The 16,747-nt window shown below is 55.6% G+C and overlaps 2 protein-coding genes across 5 annotated transcripts in view; one reads left to right on the top strand and one right to left on the bottom strand.

Moving 5' to 3' along the window:
* Positions 1–1,995: 1,995 nt before the first annotated feature.
* Positions 1,996–7,958, top strand: PSRC1 (proline and serine rich coiled-coil 1). 4 transcript variants are annotated; one of them, XM_058538693.1, is made up of 8 exons: positions 1,996–2,056; positions 2,429–2,486; positions 2,578–2,635; positions 3,079–3,520; positions 3,866–3,980; positions 4,071–4,319; positions 4,639–4,732; positions 7,822–7,958. In XM_058538693.1, exons 2-8 carry the CDS (start codon positions 2,468–2,470, stop codon positions 7,949–7,951), a joined length of 1,107 nt encoding a protein of 368 aa, XP_058394676.1. In that variant the 5' UTR covers positions 1,996–2,056; positions 2,429–2,467; the 3' UTR covers positions 7,952–7,958. The 4 variants fall into 4 exon arrangements, with proteins under 4 accessions (XP_058394676.1, XP_058394679.1, XP_058394677.1 ...); XM_058538696.1 differs by lacking the exons at positions 1,996–2,056; positions 7,822–7,958 and adding an exon at positions 4,947–5,562 and having other exon boundaries at positions 4,653–4,732; XM_058538694.1 differs by lacking the exons at positions 1,996–2,056; positions 7,822–7,958 and adding an exon at positions 4,947–5,562.
* The window catches only part of CELSR2 (cadherin EGF LAG seven-pass G-type receptor 2), a 25,335-nt gene continuing 16,497 nt past the window's right edge, over positions 7,910–16,747 (bottom strand). Inside the window, exons 16-34 of the mRNA XM_058538680.1 lie at positions 16,132–16,226; positions 15,670–15,879; positions 15,010–15,193; positions 14,769–14,897; positions 14,504–14,684; positions 14,170–14,337; positions 13,945–14,071; positions 13,630–13,830; positions 13,134–13,308; positions 12,691–12,803; positions 12,465–12,544; positions 12,249–12,375; positions 12,016–12,138; positions 11,279–11,406; positions 10,953–11,041; positions 10,636–10,827; positions 10,326–10,496; positions 9,949–10,183; positions 7,910–9,486 (exon numbers count right to left, since the gene is read on the bottom strand). Of these exons, the coding sequence (XP_058394663.1) occupies positions 9,465–9,486; positions 9,949–10,183; positions 10,326–10,496; positions 10,636–10,827; positions 10,953–11,041; positions 11,279–11,406; positions 12,016–12,138; positions 12,249–12,375; positions 12,465–12,544; positions 12,691–12,803; positions 13,134–13,308; positions 13,630–13,830; positions 13,945–14,071; positions 14,170–14,337; positions 14,504–14,684; positions 14,769–14,897; positions 15,010–15,193; positions 15,670–15,879; positions 16,132–16,226 (2,750 nt within the window). The 3' untranslated portion in view covers positions 7,910–9,464. The remainder of the gene's footprint in view (positions 9,487–9,948; positions 10,184–10,325; positions 10,497–10,635; positions 10,828–10,952; positions 11,042–11,278; positions 11,407–12,015; positions 12,139–12,248; positions 12,376–12,464; positions 12,545–12,690; positions 12,804–13,133; positions 13,309–13,629; positions 13,831–13,944; positions 14,072–14,169; positions 14,338–14,503; positions 14,685–14,768; positions 14,898–15,009; positions 15,194–15,669; positions 15,880–16,131; positions 16,227–16,747) is intronic.

Raw genomic sequence — 16,747 nt, 5'->3', positions numbered from 1 at the left:
TTCTCAACCTTCATGGTGAAGGAATAAAATTTTCTTCACACTGACCAAGACCTCCAGTCACAGCTAATCTTTCTGCATTCAAGGAGAACTACACTAGAATCCTTAATTTTTTCATTTATGCACTCAACACTACGGAGTACCTTCTGAACTAAGGCCTACCATGTGCCTAAGGGGGTGTCATTTCTTCATTATTTATCCAAAATCTTAAAACACCTATTCACATGTACCATTTGAGGTTGAGCTGAGGAGGAGAAATATTTCCCAGATTAGTGGCTTTATACAGAGTGGAGAATTCTTGCTCCTGAAATCTACATTTTCTGGCTTTGTTGTCATTCTCATAGAGGAGAAAGTAGTTTCACTGCTTTTTTTCTGCTACCGCAACAGCTTTCAAAATCATAATTTGGTGACAGAAAATTGGAGATGAGTTTCCCTAGGAGAAACTAACTTTCAATTAGCTAAAACTGCCTCCCCTACTCATCTGAAGGTGGGTGAAGACATAAATGCAGACTTTCCCTACTCAGGCTGCTCCTGGGGGAAGAAGGAATGCAGTTAATTAACAGCGTCTCTCCTCTGATCTCACTTTGCCTGCTACCTGTGTGGAGAGAGGGAAGCTACTGGCTCTGGTTTTCTTACCTCCATGGAACCTGAATCCTACAAGCAACTAAAATTCCACCTTCACCAGCAAGCCTAGGGAAAAAGAGGAAACCTTCTTCTCTCAGCTCTTCCTCACATAAGCTTACAAGTTCCGGGTCTCCCCATCCTTTCCCTTATCATCCCACTAAATTCCAAGGATCCTGTGCTTCCTGTGGCATTACAATAACATCTCACTCCTGCAAACCTCACCACCTCCACTTTACCGCTAAAAGCTAGGAAGTAAATGAAAAAGCCTTTAAGTGGCCAAAATAATGGTCATAAACTCTGGAGACTAAAGCTCAGGTTCTTTGTTTACAAGAAAGCTCTTCAGCCATTCTTTTCCGGCCTTTTAAAATTTTTAGAACATCTCTGTTAACTGGTGGCCCAGCCTATTCACAGGCAACACTTGGAAACAACAGAGAGAAAAATCCCTAATGATTGTAGCCTTAAGCATTTTACAAACATAGCTTTTGGTCTAGAGGTAGCAAGTTACAAACACCCCCTCAAAAGCCGCTAAGGCACACGGTAGAAAACTTAATGTTCATACTTATCCTCCTAACCACGTAACTGTCAAGGTCAAGATGCTCACTTCATAGATGAGCGAGGGGTCAAATACAGGTGCAGAGAGGTCAAGTATCCTGAAACTCTCCTAGCTTGCAAACAGAGGAGTCACGGTTAGAATTGAACCCAAATCTGTCTGTCTGAAAATTCCGTTGTTTTCTTTACACCTTGGCTGCCTCACGTTCCGAATGTTCTTGCTTAAAAAGCCAACAGAAGATATACTTCTTAGAGAATCTCAATATACTTAAAACATAAATGTTTAGGTGCTTCCGTAACTTGGAAAAACCACAACTGAGCAAATTTGGCAAACGCGGCGCTTGCAGGCGGAACAATCTTCCTCAGGCACAGCGTTAGGATTGGCGCCGACGGCCAGGAGGGGCGTCAGGCAACCACGCCGGTCCCCAGGACCGCGCAGGTCCGGCAAAACCCGGCTCGACCAAGCAGGAGACGGAGAGGGGGAGGAGACGGGCGGGTGGGGGGCAGGGCGCGAAACCCAAGCTCATTGGCCCGTTCCCTCGCGCACCGCCTCGAGGCCCCGCCCCTCCCAGGCCCGACTCCGCTCGGCTCCCCTCTTGGGAGCCAAAGGAAGGTCTCCCGGGCACGCGCGCGCTCGCGGCCCCGGGGTTTCAGCCCTCTGCATTGAGTCTCTCTTGGAACCGCTCTCCACACGGCCCCCACCTGCAGACTTCCGGCCAGCTGCCCGCCGCCGCCCCGCCCCCCAAGGGCGGGGGATGCTGGGATCCGCCAATCACTGAGCGCGTGTGATGGGAGTGGGTGGGGCCTGAGAGATTCGAAAGGAGCCCCGCCCCTCGGAGCTGATTCCCTGGACTAGGTTGTGGGAGGAAAGCAGCTTCCGCGCAAGGTGTGGCGGCGCGAAAAGTCAGAACTGAGGGTGGGTTGAAGGTGTGGTCCGTGGGTGTGGTGCCGTGGGGAGTGGCGAGGTGGATGGGGGGAGGCAGAACCCGGAGATTGGTGGCGGGAAGAAGGTGGGGCGCGCCTCCAGTGAGGAGAGGCCGGGTCGCTGAGGGGCGCAGTCTGCGGAGGGCGATGGGGGTGGAGGAGGAGCTCTCCGCACCCTCCCCGGAGGTAACAGGGGTAGTTACAGGGGCAGGTGCCACTCCTGGGACGCTTGCTTTACCTCCAGCATGACCTCCAACCCCTGGTTTGCACCCTGAGTCTAGCTGGGAGCCTTGGGCAGGATGGAGACCAGAGGAATGGTGTGTTTTCTCTCCAGCTCAGGTCTAAGCTGACTCTTGCTTCTGCTGGCAGGAACATGGGAGATTTGGAGGAAGGTAAGGAAACCCTGGAGGGCAGAATGAGACCCTGCGATTGAGAGCCGTGTTAGGGCCCCGAGTCTGGCAGTCATTCTTTCCTCCCCTACAGATGTAAAGTTTATAGTGGATGAGACCTTGGACTTTGGAGGGCTGTCACCATCTGACAGGTACTAGCCTCTTTATCCTACTTACTCTCCTCCAACAAGGCCTCTCTGACCCCTTACTGCTGAATTACTGGCCTCTGGAGCCTGGGTTGGTAATTTAGCAAGGTTGGGTGCACTGGGGCTGCTGGGTTTGACTGGGGTTGACTTGGGTTTCTATGACACTAATGGGGGAACGAGAAGGGATAAGCTGGAGGGAGACTACAGGGTGTTAGGGAGAAGGGTAAGTGGATTTGCTGTGTCTTCATCCTTGCGTAATTTCCAATGTCACTAAATGCTGAAGGCTTATTAGGCCTCATAGAACCAGGTGTCTCATCACCTAGAAGCCGGATCTCACACCCAGCATGGGGATCAGGGTTTAGGGGTGTGTCCCTGGCTCTGTTGTGCGGGTTTTGCCCAGTCTCCTGCTCTCTAACGCGTGGGCATGGTGCCTGGTTTTTCTGTCTCAGTCGTGAAGAGGAAGACATAGCAGTGTCGGTGACTCCGGAGAAACCCTTCCGACGAGGCCTCTCCCACCGAAGTGACCCAAATGCAGTGGGCCCTGCCTCCCAGGGTCTGAGGTTCAGCTTAGGCCCCCTCAGCCCAGAGAAGCTGGAGGAGATCCTTGATGAAGCCAACCGGCTGGCAGCTCAGCTGGAGCAGTGTGCCTTGCAGGAGCGGGAGATCACAGGCCAGGGCCTGGGGCCTCGCAGGATGAAGCCCAGCCCTCGGCGGGAGACCTTTGTGCTGAAGGACAGTCCTGTCCGGGACCTGCTGCCCACTGTGAGCTCTTTGGCTCGGAGCACCCCCTCCCCAAGCAGCCTGCCACCTCGACTCCGGAGCAGTGATAGGAAGGGGTCAGTCAGGGCTCTTCGAGCAACATCTGGAAAGAGGCCCTCCAGCGTGAAGAAGGTGAATTTAGAGGGTCTGTGTGTCCCCAGACACACTGCGTGACTCGGTACAGGCATAGAGTGGTTTCCTCGTTGGTAAAATGGGAATAGTAAATTCTCCCTTATAGAATTGTTGGAATTAAATGAGATACCACAAGCAAAGCACTTACTGTAGTGTCCGTGCATAGCTCCAGAATGCCTAAAATAAGCTCTCAATAAATGGTATTGGTGATGATGATGGTGTTAGCAGCTAACTTCTGCTCTTCCTTACTGGGATCTAGGCCACTCTCCACCTCTATCCCTTAGTCACCCAGCAGAACAGATTCTTTTTCCATTCTAGTCCTTTTTTTCTCTCTTTGTGTTTCAGGAGTCGCCCACGTGCAATCTGTTCCCCGCAGCCAAAAGCCCGGCATCTTCTCCTCTTGCCCGATCAACTCCTCCAGGCCGGGGAAAAGCTGGGCCCAGTGGGAGAGCAATAGCAAGTGAGAAGACCTGGGCAGCAAGGCTATGGGTGAACGGGAGTAGGGAGGATGTGGAGCTTACCCTAAAATTCCTCTGCTCCTCTCCACCAGGCCCGCCTACCCCTGTCAGACCAGTCTTGGCCCCACAGCCTTCTACCAGCAACTCTCAGCGCCTGTCTCGGCCACAGGGAGCAGCTGCTAAACCTTCCAGTCGGCTGCCTGTTCCCTCTGCCATCCCCAGGCCTGCCAGCCGAATGCCACTCACCAGCCGGAGTGTACCACCCAGCAAAGGTGCCCTACCTCCAGATTCTCAGTCAACTCGGAAAGGACTTCCAAGACCCAGTGCTGCAGGGCACAGAGGTGAGGAAGAATGGACATCAGGGTAAGAAGTCAGGAGGAAGAAGACCTACTGTTGCCCAGCTTGACTGCACCCTCCCAGAGCTGGTCACAGTGACCACCTCCATCTCCATTATAACTCTGTAGAAGATGGGGAGACTGAGTTTAGGAGAGGATGTGGGCCTGGGCAAAGAGTTTGAGCCTTGCATTTCAAATACCTTCTGTTTTTTACCTTGGGTGAGAGGAAAGGCACTAATCCCAAACTCACTGTGCCTTCTGTTTCTTTTTGAGAAGGTCACTTGAACTTTCTGCTAACGCATTTCTTTTGTTAACCCCCATCAAGTTCCTGTTTCCCAGCGACCAAATCTTCCCCTCACTGGTGCCACTCACAGCAATCTGCAGCCCCCCAAGAAAGTTGCAGACCCAGGACCTACCAGGTAAGACTGGTTGAGATGCTTTCTCTCTCTCCTCTGCCATCTGGGCTTCTGAGCTGTTATGCACATCAGCCCTGAATCCTGTGTGGCAAGATAAGGGTGAGGAGGGGAGCCTGTAGGGGTGGGGAAGCCCATTTCTTCCTACCCTGAGGATCTCGAACTCAGCTGGGTGAGGAAGAAGGGCAATTTAAGGCAGTTCCTCCTTCTGTCTCTTTAGGTAGAGAGATCAGGACAGCAAGCAAGAATTCAGTAGCAAACCACTACAGTCACTGCCTGGACTCACCTCTCCTGGGCCTCCCCAGTCCTCCCGTTGGAGGCAGGCCCTGACTTCAGCAGATTCTGGCCCAGGGGCAGGAGGAAGAGATGCCACCAGGGCTAGTGCCCAGGAGTAGAGACCGTGGGAGATGGGATAGATCAGGAGTGAGCTGGGGGAAAATCAAACTCTCTGGATTGAAAGAAGATTAGGGAAAAAAGAGGTCGCCTCCCAGTAGTGAAATTAACAAACAAAAAATGAGAAATGCAGGAGAGTGGATTGTCCTCATCCACCCCCACTCTTGTGTTCAGCTGCAGAGAGTTTGATCTTCTTCCCAGGCATTGGTTCACTGGACGTTTACATGTGAATGGTCTCTGTGGCTAACCTCCCTGCTCTCTGAGGAGGGGTCCTCCTGAGTCACATCCTCTACTGGACTCGGGCCTGTTTGGAGAAGCAGAGGCAGGCATCTGGTTTCCAGAACTTGTTTCCTGTAAATTCTGTGACTCCTAACAGGCCAGTTTATGATAAGCTTACTCCATCAGTCTGCATTTTTCTAAAATAAAATGAATGTATTTTTATATTCTCTGTACTTGTGAAAGTAGATCCTGCTCCAATTTCTAACAAATTTGGAGTAAACTCCTGTGTAATTCCAATGAGGTAACCAGGCTGTGTTGTGTAGGCAGGGGCCTGAATAGGCGCTGGGGCCTTGAGATTCCAGCTTGTCAGGTTGTGATTACCCCCCTTGTCAGCATTAGATGGGAACAGGCTGCCCTTTCCCAGGATTCCTGTTATTAGAAGGTCCAGATCAAGTTAAGGTATACCTTAACCCCCTCCTACACCCACCTTATACTTAATGAATGAAATTCTCAGCCACATACAAGTCACAACACTAGGCACTGCAGAGGTTTATAAACCCTGGTGCCAGCTCTCAAATCTAGTGAGGGAGATAAGAGGAGAACACTGATGTGTTCTAATGCTGTAAGGCAGAATGCGATGAGGCGTTCTGGCATCTTCTGCCTAAGGCAATCAGAAAAGCTGAGTACCAGGATACCCACCAAAGGGCCCCCTGATCCCAAAGTACAGCAGATAAGAAGCTGAGGAGTTCCCAGGAGGCTCCATTCTCTTGCCAGGAAAGGACACCCAAGTTTAGGATATGAATAGTAATTTATAATAATAATAATGATAATGATAATAATCCTGGCTTGACACCTCACATGTATGTGGCTGAGAATTTCATTCATTTATTGAAAAAAATATTTGAGTGCAAGATGGTGGGTACTGAATGAATGACAAAGACTCATTTAACAGATTTAACTATGAGTCCCTTTTCTCACAGCCTTTGATTCTTGCAACCAAAACCAACTCAATTCCTTATGAGTTTTGAGAGAACTTTCCTCCTTGAAAGCCAGGCCATGACTTAAGGAAGCCAGTAGGCAGCTAGGCAAAGGGAGTGGAGTGCCAGCTGGTGTCCCTGCCGCCACACCTCTATGGCCATAAGAACCCTACTTAGGCACTGAAATGCCCTTCCCCAGTACCTGGGGCCAGAGGCCCTCCACTGCTTTCTTTTCCTTTTTATGGCTGATGTTAAGGTTCACTTAACACATTCATCTCTATCACAGTGACATTCACCTTTCCCTGAGCCTCTTACAGAAACTCCTGCAGCCTCTGGGATTCCAAGAATTGAGCTGGGGAGGGGGTGTGGAGACAAACACTGAGTATTTGGCCCTGGAGACATTTGGCAGAGGCAAGAAAACCTCAGGTGTGTTTCCCAGCTGCATCCTGCACGTATGTCTAGTGAGCAGAGCCTGCTGGTGACCACCACTCTGACAGAAGCATTGGAAGGTCTGCAAGCCTAGGAACACACTTCGGTGTGGCCTGGGTGGGTCCTTAGAGGCAAAACAAGCAGCAGACCCAAGTGCTGTTGCCACCTGGTGGCCAGAGAGGACAAAGCATGTTCCTTTTGCCCTCTAGGTCAGTCTAGAGTTCAGTTAACCTGCCCTCCCACTCCAAATCGGCTTAAGCAACATTCAGTAGGCAGTGCCAGCCAGGGTGGAGGCCTATCTCCCACAGCTGCCCTTCTTGTTCAGCTACCTGCTGACTTTTCTTTTGGTCTGGCTTTCTATTACTTCTTTTTCTGCATTCTACCTCCACTCCTACCCTCTAGCAGCAGACGGAAGCCAACATTTATTGGCCTCATACTATGTACTGTGAACTGTTCTCAGCACTTTACACGTGTTAACTTATTTAATTCTCATAAAAGCTCAATTAGGCGGACGCTATTATCATTCTCATTTTGCAGACAGAGAAACTAAGGCTTGGAGAGATTAAGTCACTCAGTCTAGTTCCAGGGTTTGTGGTCTTAATCAGTACTCTCTATTGCCCCATGTTAACTCTCTATCTTGTTTGTTTAACAGACCTTTGAAAAACACAACTTGGGAATAGAAGGAATGTTGCAGAGCACATAGCTGGCTAGAGTATGAGTAGTTGCTTCATTTCTAATGGGGAAAAAAACACAAAATGGCCCAGAGAAGTAGTGAGGCGGTACCTTAGTCACTGAGCACCTTTAAATTCCCATCAGCCTCTCAACTCAGACCTCCCTGCCTCCTAAATTCCACCCTCAGGACTTAGCCCTAAGGGGCCCTGGGCTGGACACCTGCCTGCTCTGTGCAGCCTCTCTAGCCACACAAGTCCCTCCTGTCCTGGTAAAAAGGATACTTTCCTGCCGTATCTTGCCTGGAAATGCCAGGACATGGGCTCTGTGCTGATGAGGCTATTTGGGAGGGGGGCTAGCTCATCAGCCACTTGGCATCTGAGTCCGCTTATCTCCTGGCCCTTCCAGGGCCCTGCCTGCTCTTGTTTTCCAGAGACCGGGCCTCCCTCCCTCTGGAAGAACAGGGCACCACACAGAAGACATGATGACACTGCTCAACCCGCACAGAACTAGTTTATTCAGTAGTATGGAGAAATGAAAAAAGAAAACACAAAACCCTACCATATTTACAATAACAATCAAACTGTACAATCTGATGGTTAGTATCAAGTTAGCATCCAGCATCTTTGTATTTTTTAAGTCAAGTCATCAGTAGTAAAAACCAGTTAAATTTTTAACCCTTTGCAGGAATTGCTGAGGGGAGCGGTCAGGGGGAGAATCCATGGCAGAAAAGCCAGAGACCAGCCTTACAAATGAGAAACGGGAACATTTTTTCTGTCCATGACCTCTTTTTCTAGCCACCTGCTCCAGAGGAGAGTCAGTGACAAGTCTGGAATACATGCTTAGTGTTGGTGACTCGAATAGCAGTTGGCAAAACTGAGGAGAGGGGAGGAAGGGTGGGAAGATGACAGCCTGGAGTGAGGGGAAGGGCCTCAGGCCCCCACGCCAGGACTGCTGGGTACACACCCGAGCTGTGATGGCCACATCAGACCCCCTGGGACCGGACACAAACCCATCCCAACACAAAAAACAAATAAATAAAAAATATATATTAACTCTCTCTTCGCAGGGATCTGGGGGTGGGAGAGGGAGAGAAAGAGGAACAGGACCTGGTCCTTGGAAGAAGAGAGCCAATTCCAAGAAGGGGTTAAAAACAGAACATGTCTCAGAGGCCACAGCAGGTCAGACAAAGTGGGGTTTGTCTAACCTTGGGGGTTGGGTGAGTGGACACCAGAACCCAGACTTGAGACCTGTGCTGGAGACCGCTTGGGGCAAGGAGCCAGCACTGTACTTACTCTTCCTCCCATCCCACCCACACAACAGCAAAGAAGCGCAACTCAACACATGACTGGCCTTCCCCAGTGCGGGCTGGGCAGGGAAATGAAGCACTTTTGGGTCAGCGAACTGAGCAAACGCCTGGGCTGCAGCACGTGGCTGGAGTCCAGGGAAAGGAGAAGGGCTGGGGTGTCCCGGCCACCGCCTGGGGGCACAGGTTCCCCTCAGTGTGTGTTCATGCAGCATTTGGGGGTCCGGGGGCGCTGAGTCCTTCTGCCCCCTCACCAGACAGGGCTGTTTCAGTTCCTGGGAGGGGCGGCAGAGGCGAGGTGAGGAGGCCCTCTGCCCTGATACGCTCGCCATACTGAGGCCTGCCCGGGTGCAGCCTGCAGGGCTTGGACGCCCTCGGTGCATGTGGCTTTGTCCTTTCCTTTTGGTGATGGCAAATGAGGGGCAGGCCCCCCAAAAGTCCCTCTCCTCCCAGAGGCACAGCAGATGGGAAACTGAGGAGAGGCTGGGAAGCATCCTGGGAGGTCCTATCCTCTTTGGGAAGGGAAAGGGGAGTCAGTTTCCAGCATATAAAAAAAATTAATCCCTGAAGTCATGAAGAGTGGAGATCCTTTTTAAAATTCTTTTTTCCTCTTTTCTGAAAAACTTTGTCTTGGAGATGTTGGCCCCAGGGGTCCAAAGTGCAGTGAGGGAGATGGCGGGGGAGGGAGTTGGCACTAGATGGCCTTGGGTGGGGTGGCTGCCCCTCCCAGCAAGGCCCAGGCTCCTCAGATGGACGTTTCGTCGCTGCTGCAGGCAGGTGGTGGGGAGCAGGGGCAGGATAAAGCACAAGACAGGAGTAGGGTCATGAGTGCAGCTGGGGAAGGTAAGAGAGCCTCAGGGTGTAGGAACCACCGGCCCAGGGTTAATGCAGGAAGTTAAAGAAGAGAAATCTGGAGAGACAGGAAAGGAAAGTGACAGAAAAGGCAGACAGAGAGTTAGTCAAAGCAGAGGAGACAGTGAGAAGCTTTCACCAGAAGAAGGAAACAGAAAAGCAACCCCAGCGCCCCACCCTCCCTCACTTTGCCTGATGCTGGGCTGGGCTGACCCTGCGGGGCACCATGGTTTGTGGGCACATCACAGTAAGGGGGCTGGGCCACACTCAGCCCATTCATCCTTTGACTGCCAACCAGAGTCGCCTGGGGGCAGCTCGGAGCCCAGCCAGGGCCTCTGCAGGGCTGCATCCTGTCCCGCCCACCCAGCCACACTCACTCGGAGCCCGATGAGTCCTCATCCACTGTGCCTGCCTTGATGCTCATGGCGATGGGCATGACCCCATTCAGCTGCTCCTGGAGACTCTGCCGGGGCGGTGGGCGGGGAGGGGGCCCGCCCCGGCTGCCCTCACTGGCTGAGGAGCACCGAGAAGACCCTGTGCCCTGCTCCAGGGGTAGCCGTAGGAGGCTGCTCTTCTCACTGATGGTGGGCAGACACTTCTTCTTGAGGATGCCTGTGGGTCGGGAGGACAGGTGCCATGAGGAGCAGGCAGTGGGGGCATGGGGCTGCCCTAGAGAGCCCCACCAGCCACCAGGCAAACAGGAGGTGTGAGGTTGCCGACTGGGGGGTAACGGCAGCTGGTGTGCCCCACTCACCTTTGTGAGGCTGGGCAGAAGGGCCTGGAAGGGGGCCCAGGGACCCCTCCCAAGGCAGAGCATCTCCATTCTCCCTTGGCCGCTCCTCAGTGGCCCCATTGCCACCACTATCCTTTGCTGTGGTCCCAAAGTCTCCTGGCCAGGGGGCCTTCCCTGGTCCCGCGCCCCCATCTGGTGGAGAAAAGAAGTAGATGAGGCCGAGAGAAGGCAGACAGCTAGGAGAGTCACCACCCCAGTCTTGCTTCCCAGGAATCCCAGGCCCTATGCCCTCCCATTGCCCCCAAAGGCCACAGCCCTGGCGTTGGCCCACCCTTGGGGGTACTGTGCAGGGGCAGTCTCTCGGCCCCAGGCCCCAGCAGGCTGTCCCAGCCGGGCTCTCCAGGGAAGGCAGCCTCCTCCTCCTCCTCTTCCTCCTCCTGGCTGTCCGAAGAGTGGGTAGAGGCATAGGAGCCACTCTGGTCATCTTCCAGGGACAGGTCACTGTCCGAGTCTGAGTCGGGATCTGGGAGGTGGGGAAGAGATCACAGCCGGCCCACCCGCCTCCACCCACTCTCAGCAAAGCCCAGGCAGCTGCCCCCGCACCCCCCCCACCCCCCACCCCCGGCTGTCAGAGGCTTCTGTCCTCACCATGCTGCTGATCTTGACCGTCCAGGAAGAGGCTGCCAGGGTCCCCCAGGCCAGGGGCTCCTTGGCCAGGGTTCAGTGTGGACTCCTCCCTAAGAAGACAAGGTCATGCTGGAGGGGTCAGCCTGGCCTCCTGCCCGTGTCCCATTGTCTTCTCTCTCCTGGGTTTTCCAGTTCCTGCTCCGTGTTCCTCACTGCTTCTAATTCAAGCTGCCACACGTGGCATCAGCCACGGTGTGTGCTACTCAACTCCTGGCAGCTGGCTGGCCTGGGCCTAGCACACATGGTGCACTTCTCTCCTTCCCAGCCCTGCCATTGCCAGGGCTCACCTCAGCAAGAAGGGGATGTAGCTGGGTTGACTCTTGCCCGAGCGGCTGGCACTGTGCAGAGAGCCGGCTGAGTCTCCATAGGGCTGGTACAGCCGCCCGTCTGCGTAGGGGCTGGGGCAGTTGTAGGACTAGGGAGAGAACAGAGAGGTCAGTAAGTGGAGAAGCAGGATGGGTCGGCCCCAAGCTGAGAAGTGGAAGAGCTAAGGGAGCTTGCCCTAAGTTCTACCTCCCACATGCCTAGGTCTGGAAGAGAGAGGCTCCCACACCTCTGCTGCCCGCCGTTATCAGGGCCTAGTAGTGGCTGTAGCTCTGCCATAGCTGTGCCAATCCTATGCACCCCAGTACCCTGGACTCGGCTGAATAAGGGCTTGTTGGGAAAAGACGGCACCAAGACTTGTCTCCTGAGAGCATCGTGGGAGACAGGAAATTCACCAGGAGTCAGGAGGGAGTCTCAGGTGTTGAGCATTCATGACCTGATGACCTGTCTTGGCCACTTCCTCACCTTATTCTTCCACACTCCACTCTCACTTCTCCCAAGTCAAAATCTTCCTCCCCACGCCCCAGATCCCCTTCTTCCCAGGCCACATGTACCATCTCACCACCCCTTCTTCCTTCCAGAAAAGGATGTAGGGATGGAGAAAAAGGGAGACAGAAAGCACAGAGAACAGGCTCCTTGGGCCTCCTCCTCCCCGCCCCCAAGACCCCTCCTCCACCCCCCTGACCCCTGGCTCCCTCACCGAGGTCAGGGTGGACTTGGTGGTCAGAGCAGGGTCAGGGCTGGGCTTGCGGCTGCAGGTAAACTTGAGTGCTTTCCGGACCTCCTTGCTAAGCACCACGTAGGAGAGGAAGATGAAGGGGCCCTGGCAGGCAAGAGGCAGCACCTGTCTAAGTGCTTATTCGGGTCCCCCACAGCCCGGCTTCCCCTCCCATCTCCATGGGGCTCCCGCAAGGCATGGGCTGGGCCAGGTACCTGGGTACAATTGCAGGCAGCAAAGAGGTAGTGGAAGAGGAGGGTGTCACTGTTGACGGAGAGCAGTGCCAGCAGCCACGCAGCGCTCAGCAGCAGGAGGACAGCAAAGGAGGGCCGCAGGCCTGAGCTGGGGAGAGGGGTGGGCCGTGAGTCTGGCTGTGAGGCCTCCCACACCGATGCCCATCCACTGCCCAGGCACCCACTCCCCGTACTCACACAGGGCCTTTCTTCTCAAAGCCCTGCCGCTGGGCAGCACAGGAGGCCCGGGCCGCCAGGATGTACAGAAAGACACTCATCTAGCAGAGGAGGGGGGAGGCGTGAGGGGGATTATCAGAGGATAGACAGCCTCCACCCCCCAGGGGCCCGGCGGCCTCAGCCATTCCTAAAGGGGATCCTGAGGACACACTCAGCCTGCTCACCCCCAGCCCTTTCTAGCACTTACCGAGACTGCGAAGGCCACAGGGCCAGCAAAACTCCAGATGAGCGTATCGTAGATGGAGAGCCAGCAGAAGTCAGGGTTCCCATAGCCCTCGGGGTCCAGGCCCACGGCTAGACCTGGGAGTACGATGACAGCAGCAGAGGAAGGGGTGGTCAGAGGCTTGGGAAGCAGTCAGGCAGTCAAGTGGGCTTGTAGAGCCAGATGCAGAGGATGAAGGGCTCCACCCACCATCTGTCCATGCCACCCTTTCCAGGAGGGGGTACCCGGCCCCTGGTGGGGGTCTCAGGAGCTGGGCTAAATCAGAGGGATACCTATGGAGAACTTGGCTTGGGGCATAGGGATGTGGGGCCTCTGGCCTGGGATGTGGGCAGGGAAACTGTGGCATGCAGGTGGACCTAGGGCGGAGGGATGCAGAATGTCAAGGCCAGGAACAGGGGTAGGGGTACCTGTGATGAAGGCAGGCACGCCCCAGCCCAGCATGTAGTAGAAGCGCATGGGGCCAGCGTTGACGTCGCGCACCTCGGTAAGCGCCCGGTATAGGTGCAAGGCCTCCAGCAGAGCCCAGGAGAAGGTGCAGAGGTACAGGAAGTGCAGCAGGATGGCAATGACCGTGCAAGCAAACTGAGGGCCCAGGCCACACCAGGTCAGTGACCAGGGCACACCCAGAGCAGGGGTTCTGCTCTCATCAGGCAGAGGGCGAAGGCCTGGGTGTTGGGAGGTGCTTCAGGGGGAGTCTGGGCCAGAGGAAGGTACTTCTAGGGTGCTGGGGAAGTAAGGGGGAGCTAGAGAAGGGGAAACCGTGGGCCAGGCACTGGCCGGGGCTCTTTATCAGTTACTGCTGCAGGAGCGCGGATTGAGAATGGGGCTCAGGGGAGGACTCAGAAGGTAGCCTGAGAAGGCTGGAAGTCGGGGAAGATCTCTGGGCGAGGAGGGACATCTTACAGGGAGGTCAGCCTGGTTGATTCCCAGGAGGAAGACCAGCTGAGCCAGGCCCAGGGCAGCAGTCAGGTTCCGTCGGATGCCATGCTGGTTGGAGCGCAGGGCACGCAGGATAGTGAGGAAGAGGAAGGTGAGCAGCAGAGCAGCCAAGGTGACCCCTAGGGCCACGTATGTCAGTGTCTTCAGTGGCAGGATCTCCCCATTCTGCAGGGTGGATGGCAGGGAACCAGGGGAATTAGGAAGGGCAGGGCCTGAGCACCCAGCCCAGTGCCCTGGGCTCCCATCCCCAGCTCTGTGGCTGCCCCTTGTAGGTCCAACCTCCCGCCGGGACACGTCCATGAGCACGGCGAAGCTCGTCATGTGGTTGCACTGGCAGCTGACGTGGCTCTCATTGCGGAAGACAACTTCACAGCCTCGGGCTGACCAGCCACCCGTGCCACTGACCCTGCATGAGGGAGGCAGGGTCAGGAGGCAAGGAAGTGGGGCACCCAGGGGCCTGGGCTCTTGACCTAAAGCCTTGGGGGTAGGGCAGTGCAGGCTCACAGGATCGAATGGTTCCAGAAGACACAGATGGGCTTGGTCCTCTCCTCTGTCTCCAGCAGCCGGAACTGCACGGTGACTGGCTTGTCCAGGGCACGAGGCAGAAGCTCCTCGTCGTCATGGACGCTGATGCTCACCACAGGTGTGTTGATGACAGGGCGTTTGGGAACTCTGATGTGGGGCAGGCAGGTGCACGGTCATCATAGTAGTTGTGTGACTAGGGGACGCCCCTTATCACTCCAAGATGCCCCCAACCCTTGGCTCCTCTCAGCAGTACTCACCTGCCTGACCCCCAGCCCCACCCCTACCCACCCACTCCGTCTCCCCAGCTGCTCACCTCAGGCTGCGCTTGTCCGGATCATAGTTATGGGGCAGCAGTCCAGCCAGGGTGCGGTAGATAATGACACTGGCCACAGCCTCACCCTGGCTCAGCTCTGGGTGCCGCCGCTGACGCCGTGCCAGCTCCTCTGGCTCCTGGGCCTCTCCAGGGCCAGCAGGCCTGACCACAGGGGCCGTTTCTAGGAGCAGAACACTGTCCACTCAACTGGGCCTGCACAGATGCCCTAGCCTGGCCTTTGACCCACCCCTTGGGCCCCACTGACCTCTGAAGACAGAGTCGGGCAGAATGACCGTTGTCTCAAGATCTGGGGGCCGCTCCCCCCGCAGTGCCTCGTAGCGGGGCAGCTTGGCCCCAGCAAAGTTACCCTTGTCCAAGCGCACTACGGAGATGACTAGGGAGAGGGGTCACAGGTCAGACCTCAGGTGAGGTGGGCAGGGCCCCAGCACAGCCACCCTTGCCAGGGACTCTCCACAAACTGCCCCCAAACCCAGCACCAGTCTCACCAATGTTGGGTGTGACGATGGTAAAGGGGCTTAGGTAGGTGTGTCGCATGTTCTGGGCCAGGGCGCTGGCGTAGGCCTCATAGTGCTGGAGCAGCCAGGCGGTGCCACCCTCTGTCTGCTGGATCAGCTCCCAGTGCCGCTTGTTGGCTGCATCCAGGAGGGCACTGCCCACCCGCAGCAGATTCTGGGGGTGGGCATGGTCACGGTGGGCTGTGCCCGCACCGCCACACCTTCTCAGCCCCACCACGGGGCTCCCCCCTACCATGCCCCTCCCTCTAACCCTTCCTCTTCACTTTCTAACTAAGAGCTTCCCAGGCCCTGTGCGTGGACCCACGAAGAGGTACTGCACTAGATTCTGATTCCTCCCCGCCCTGGCACAGTGGGCAGGGCCTCTGCTCCGAGAAACCTCGTCAGACCAGGCCCCAACGCAAACATTATTTTCTATGGACACCTTGCTATGAAAAGGGTTGGGAAGAGGTGTTCTAAATTACCCAAGTGCTGGGCCATGTCTCAGGAGAGCTCATGGAGGTCTCATGCCAGCTGGGAGGTCCCCAAAGCAGGGGTGGTGAGTGTTCGCGACGCTGCCCCCAGGTTGCCAGAAGCAGGCTCGCTCACTGTGACCCCCACCTAACAGCCAGCCTTGCCCCCTCCTAGCCCCACCTCGGTGAAGTGCACATCCTGTGTGGCGGACAGCCCAAAGCCCCGCTGGGCGCTCTCGTGGGCCAGCAACCGTGTCGCCAGCTGGTAGGCCACCTTGACATCACTGCCAAAGTAGCCAGCTGTGTGCTGTGTGGCGTTGCGCAGAAGCAGGGCCAGCCGCTGGGAGCGCCCCGAGTCCAGGCCTGACTCGTTCCGCTGCAGCCGCTCAGCCTAGGAGGGAGCCAGACAGGAGGGGCTGGGCAGGGAGTCAGCACAGGAAGGTGGCAGTGAGGCACCCAGAGAGCAGAACTGGAACTCGGGGGTAAAAGGGCCTCAGGAAAAGGGAGAAATGGCCTCTCCACCTGCCGGCCCCAGGAGGCAGGGGCTGGAATCCTAGAATCCCTTTCTCAAAGCTGAGTGGGCCAACTGAGACTGGGCAGAGGGAAGAGGAGGGAGGAGATGGAGATGAGGAGATTCACTTACAAAGCCCTTCAGCTCTGAGAAGGTGACTGATGTGCAGTTGAAGAGGTTTGGGGGGAGCCACCCCCTGTGCTCATCACAGTGGCGCACGGCGGTCCCTGGGGGAAGGAAGCCAAGAGGGCTGGCCTCAGGGAGAGGCATAGGAGGCTGCTGAGACCTGGCTGAGAAGTTCTGCTGGGGGCCAGCACACTTGTAGGCCAGAGACAGGAGACAAGCAAGCAAAGGCCCTACCCTCCTGAACACAGGAAGACAGATGTGTAGAACACTACAGCCAAAACCTGTGCAAGACCGATCCCAACAAGGGCTATAGGATCACAGGGCACATGGCCGCCTTGAGCCCCTAGATGTCGCTGCCCCTCTCCAGCCACCACCTTGTGTTCTCTGCCACTCTCTGCTTATGAACTCTGCTAATCGTCAATCCAAGGAGCAGCGCCAGCCGCCATCCTGGGGCTGGGTCCCCTGGGACAGTACCCAACATCCCCTACTCCCCAGACTGTCTTTCCAGTGGCATAACTCCAGCCCCAGGTGGTGAGCTGAGGTTGGGAACCCTGTGTGATTCGTCTCTAAATCTCTAGCACCAGCCTGTACTAGGCACACTGCAGGTTCTTCTGCACTCTTG

The sequence above is a fragment of the Diceros bicornis genome, chromosome 4 (genome assembly GCF_020826845.1).
Source record: "Diceros bicornis minor isolate mBicDic1 chromosome 4, mDicBic1.mat.cur, whole genome shotgun sequence".
NCBI classification, from domain to species: Eukaryota; Metazoa; Chordata; class Mammalia; order Perissodactyla; family Rhinocerotidae; genus Diceros; species Diceros bicornis.
Note: the sequence above shows the minus strand (reverse complement) of the source record. Positions and strands in the feature narration are given on the sequence as shown.

What these genes read in the sequence shown, in the direction of transcription:
- PSRC1 (XM_058538693.1), top strand. An exon ending in GGCCCTCCAGCGTGAAGAAG is followed by an intron (nt 3,521 to 3,865) that starts GTGAATTTAGAG and finishes TTTGTGTTTCAG; the next exon opens with GAGTCGCCCACGTGCAATCT. An exon ending in CAGTGGGAGAGCAATAGCAA is followed by an intron (nt 3,981 to 4,070) that starts GTGAGAAGACCT and finishes CCTCTCCACCAG; the next exon opens with GCCCGCCTACCCCTGTCAGA.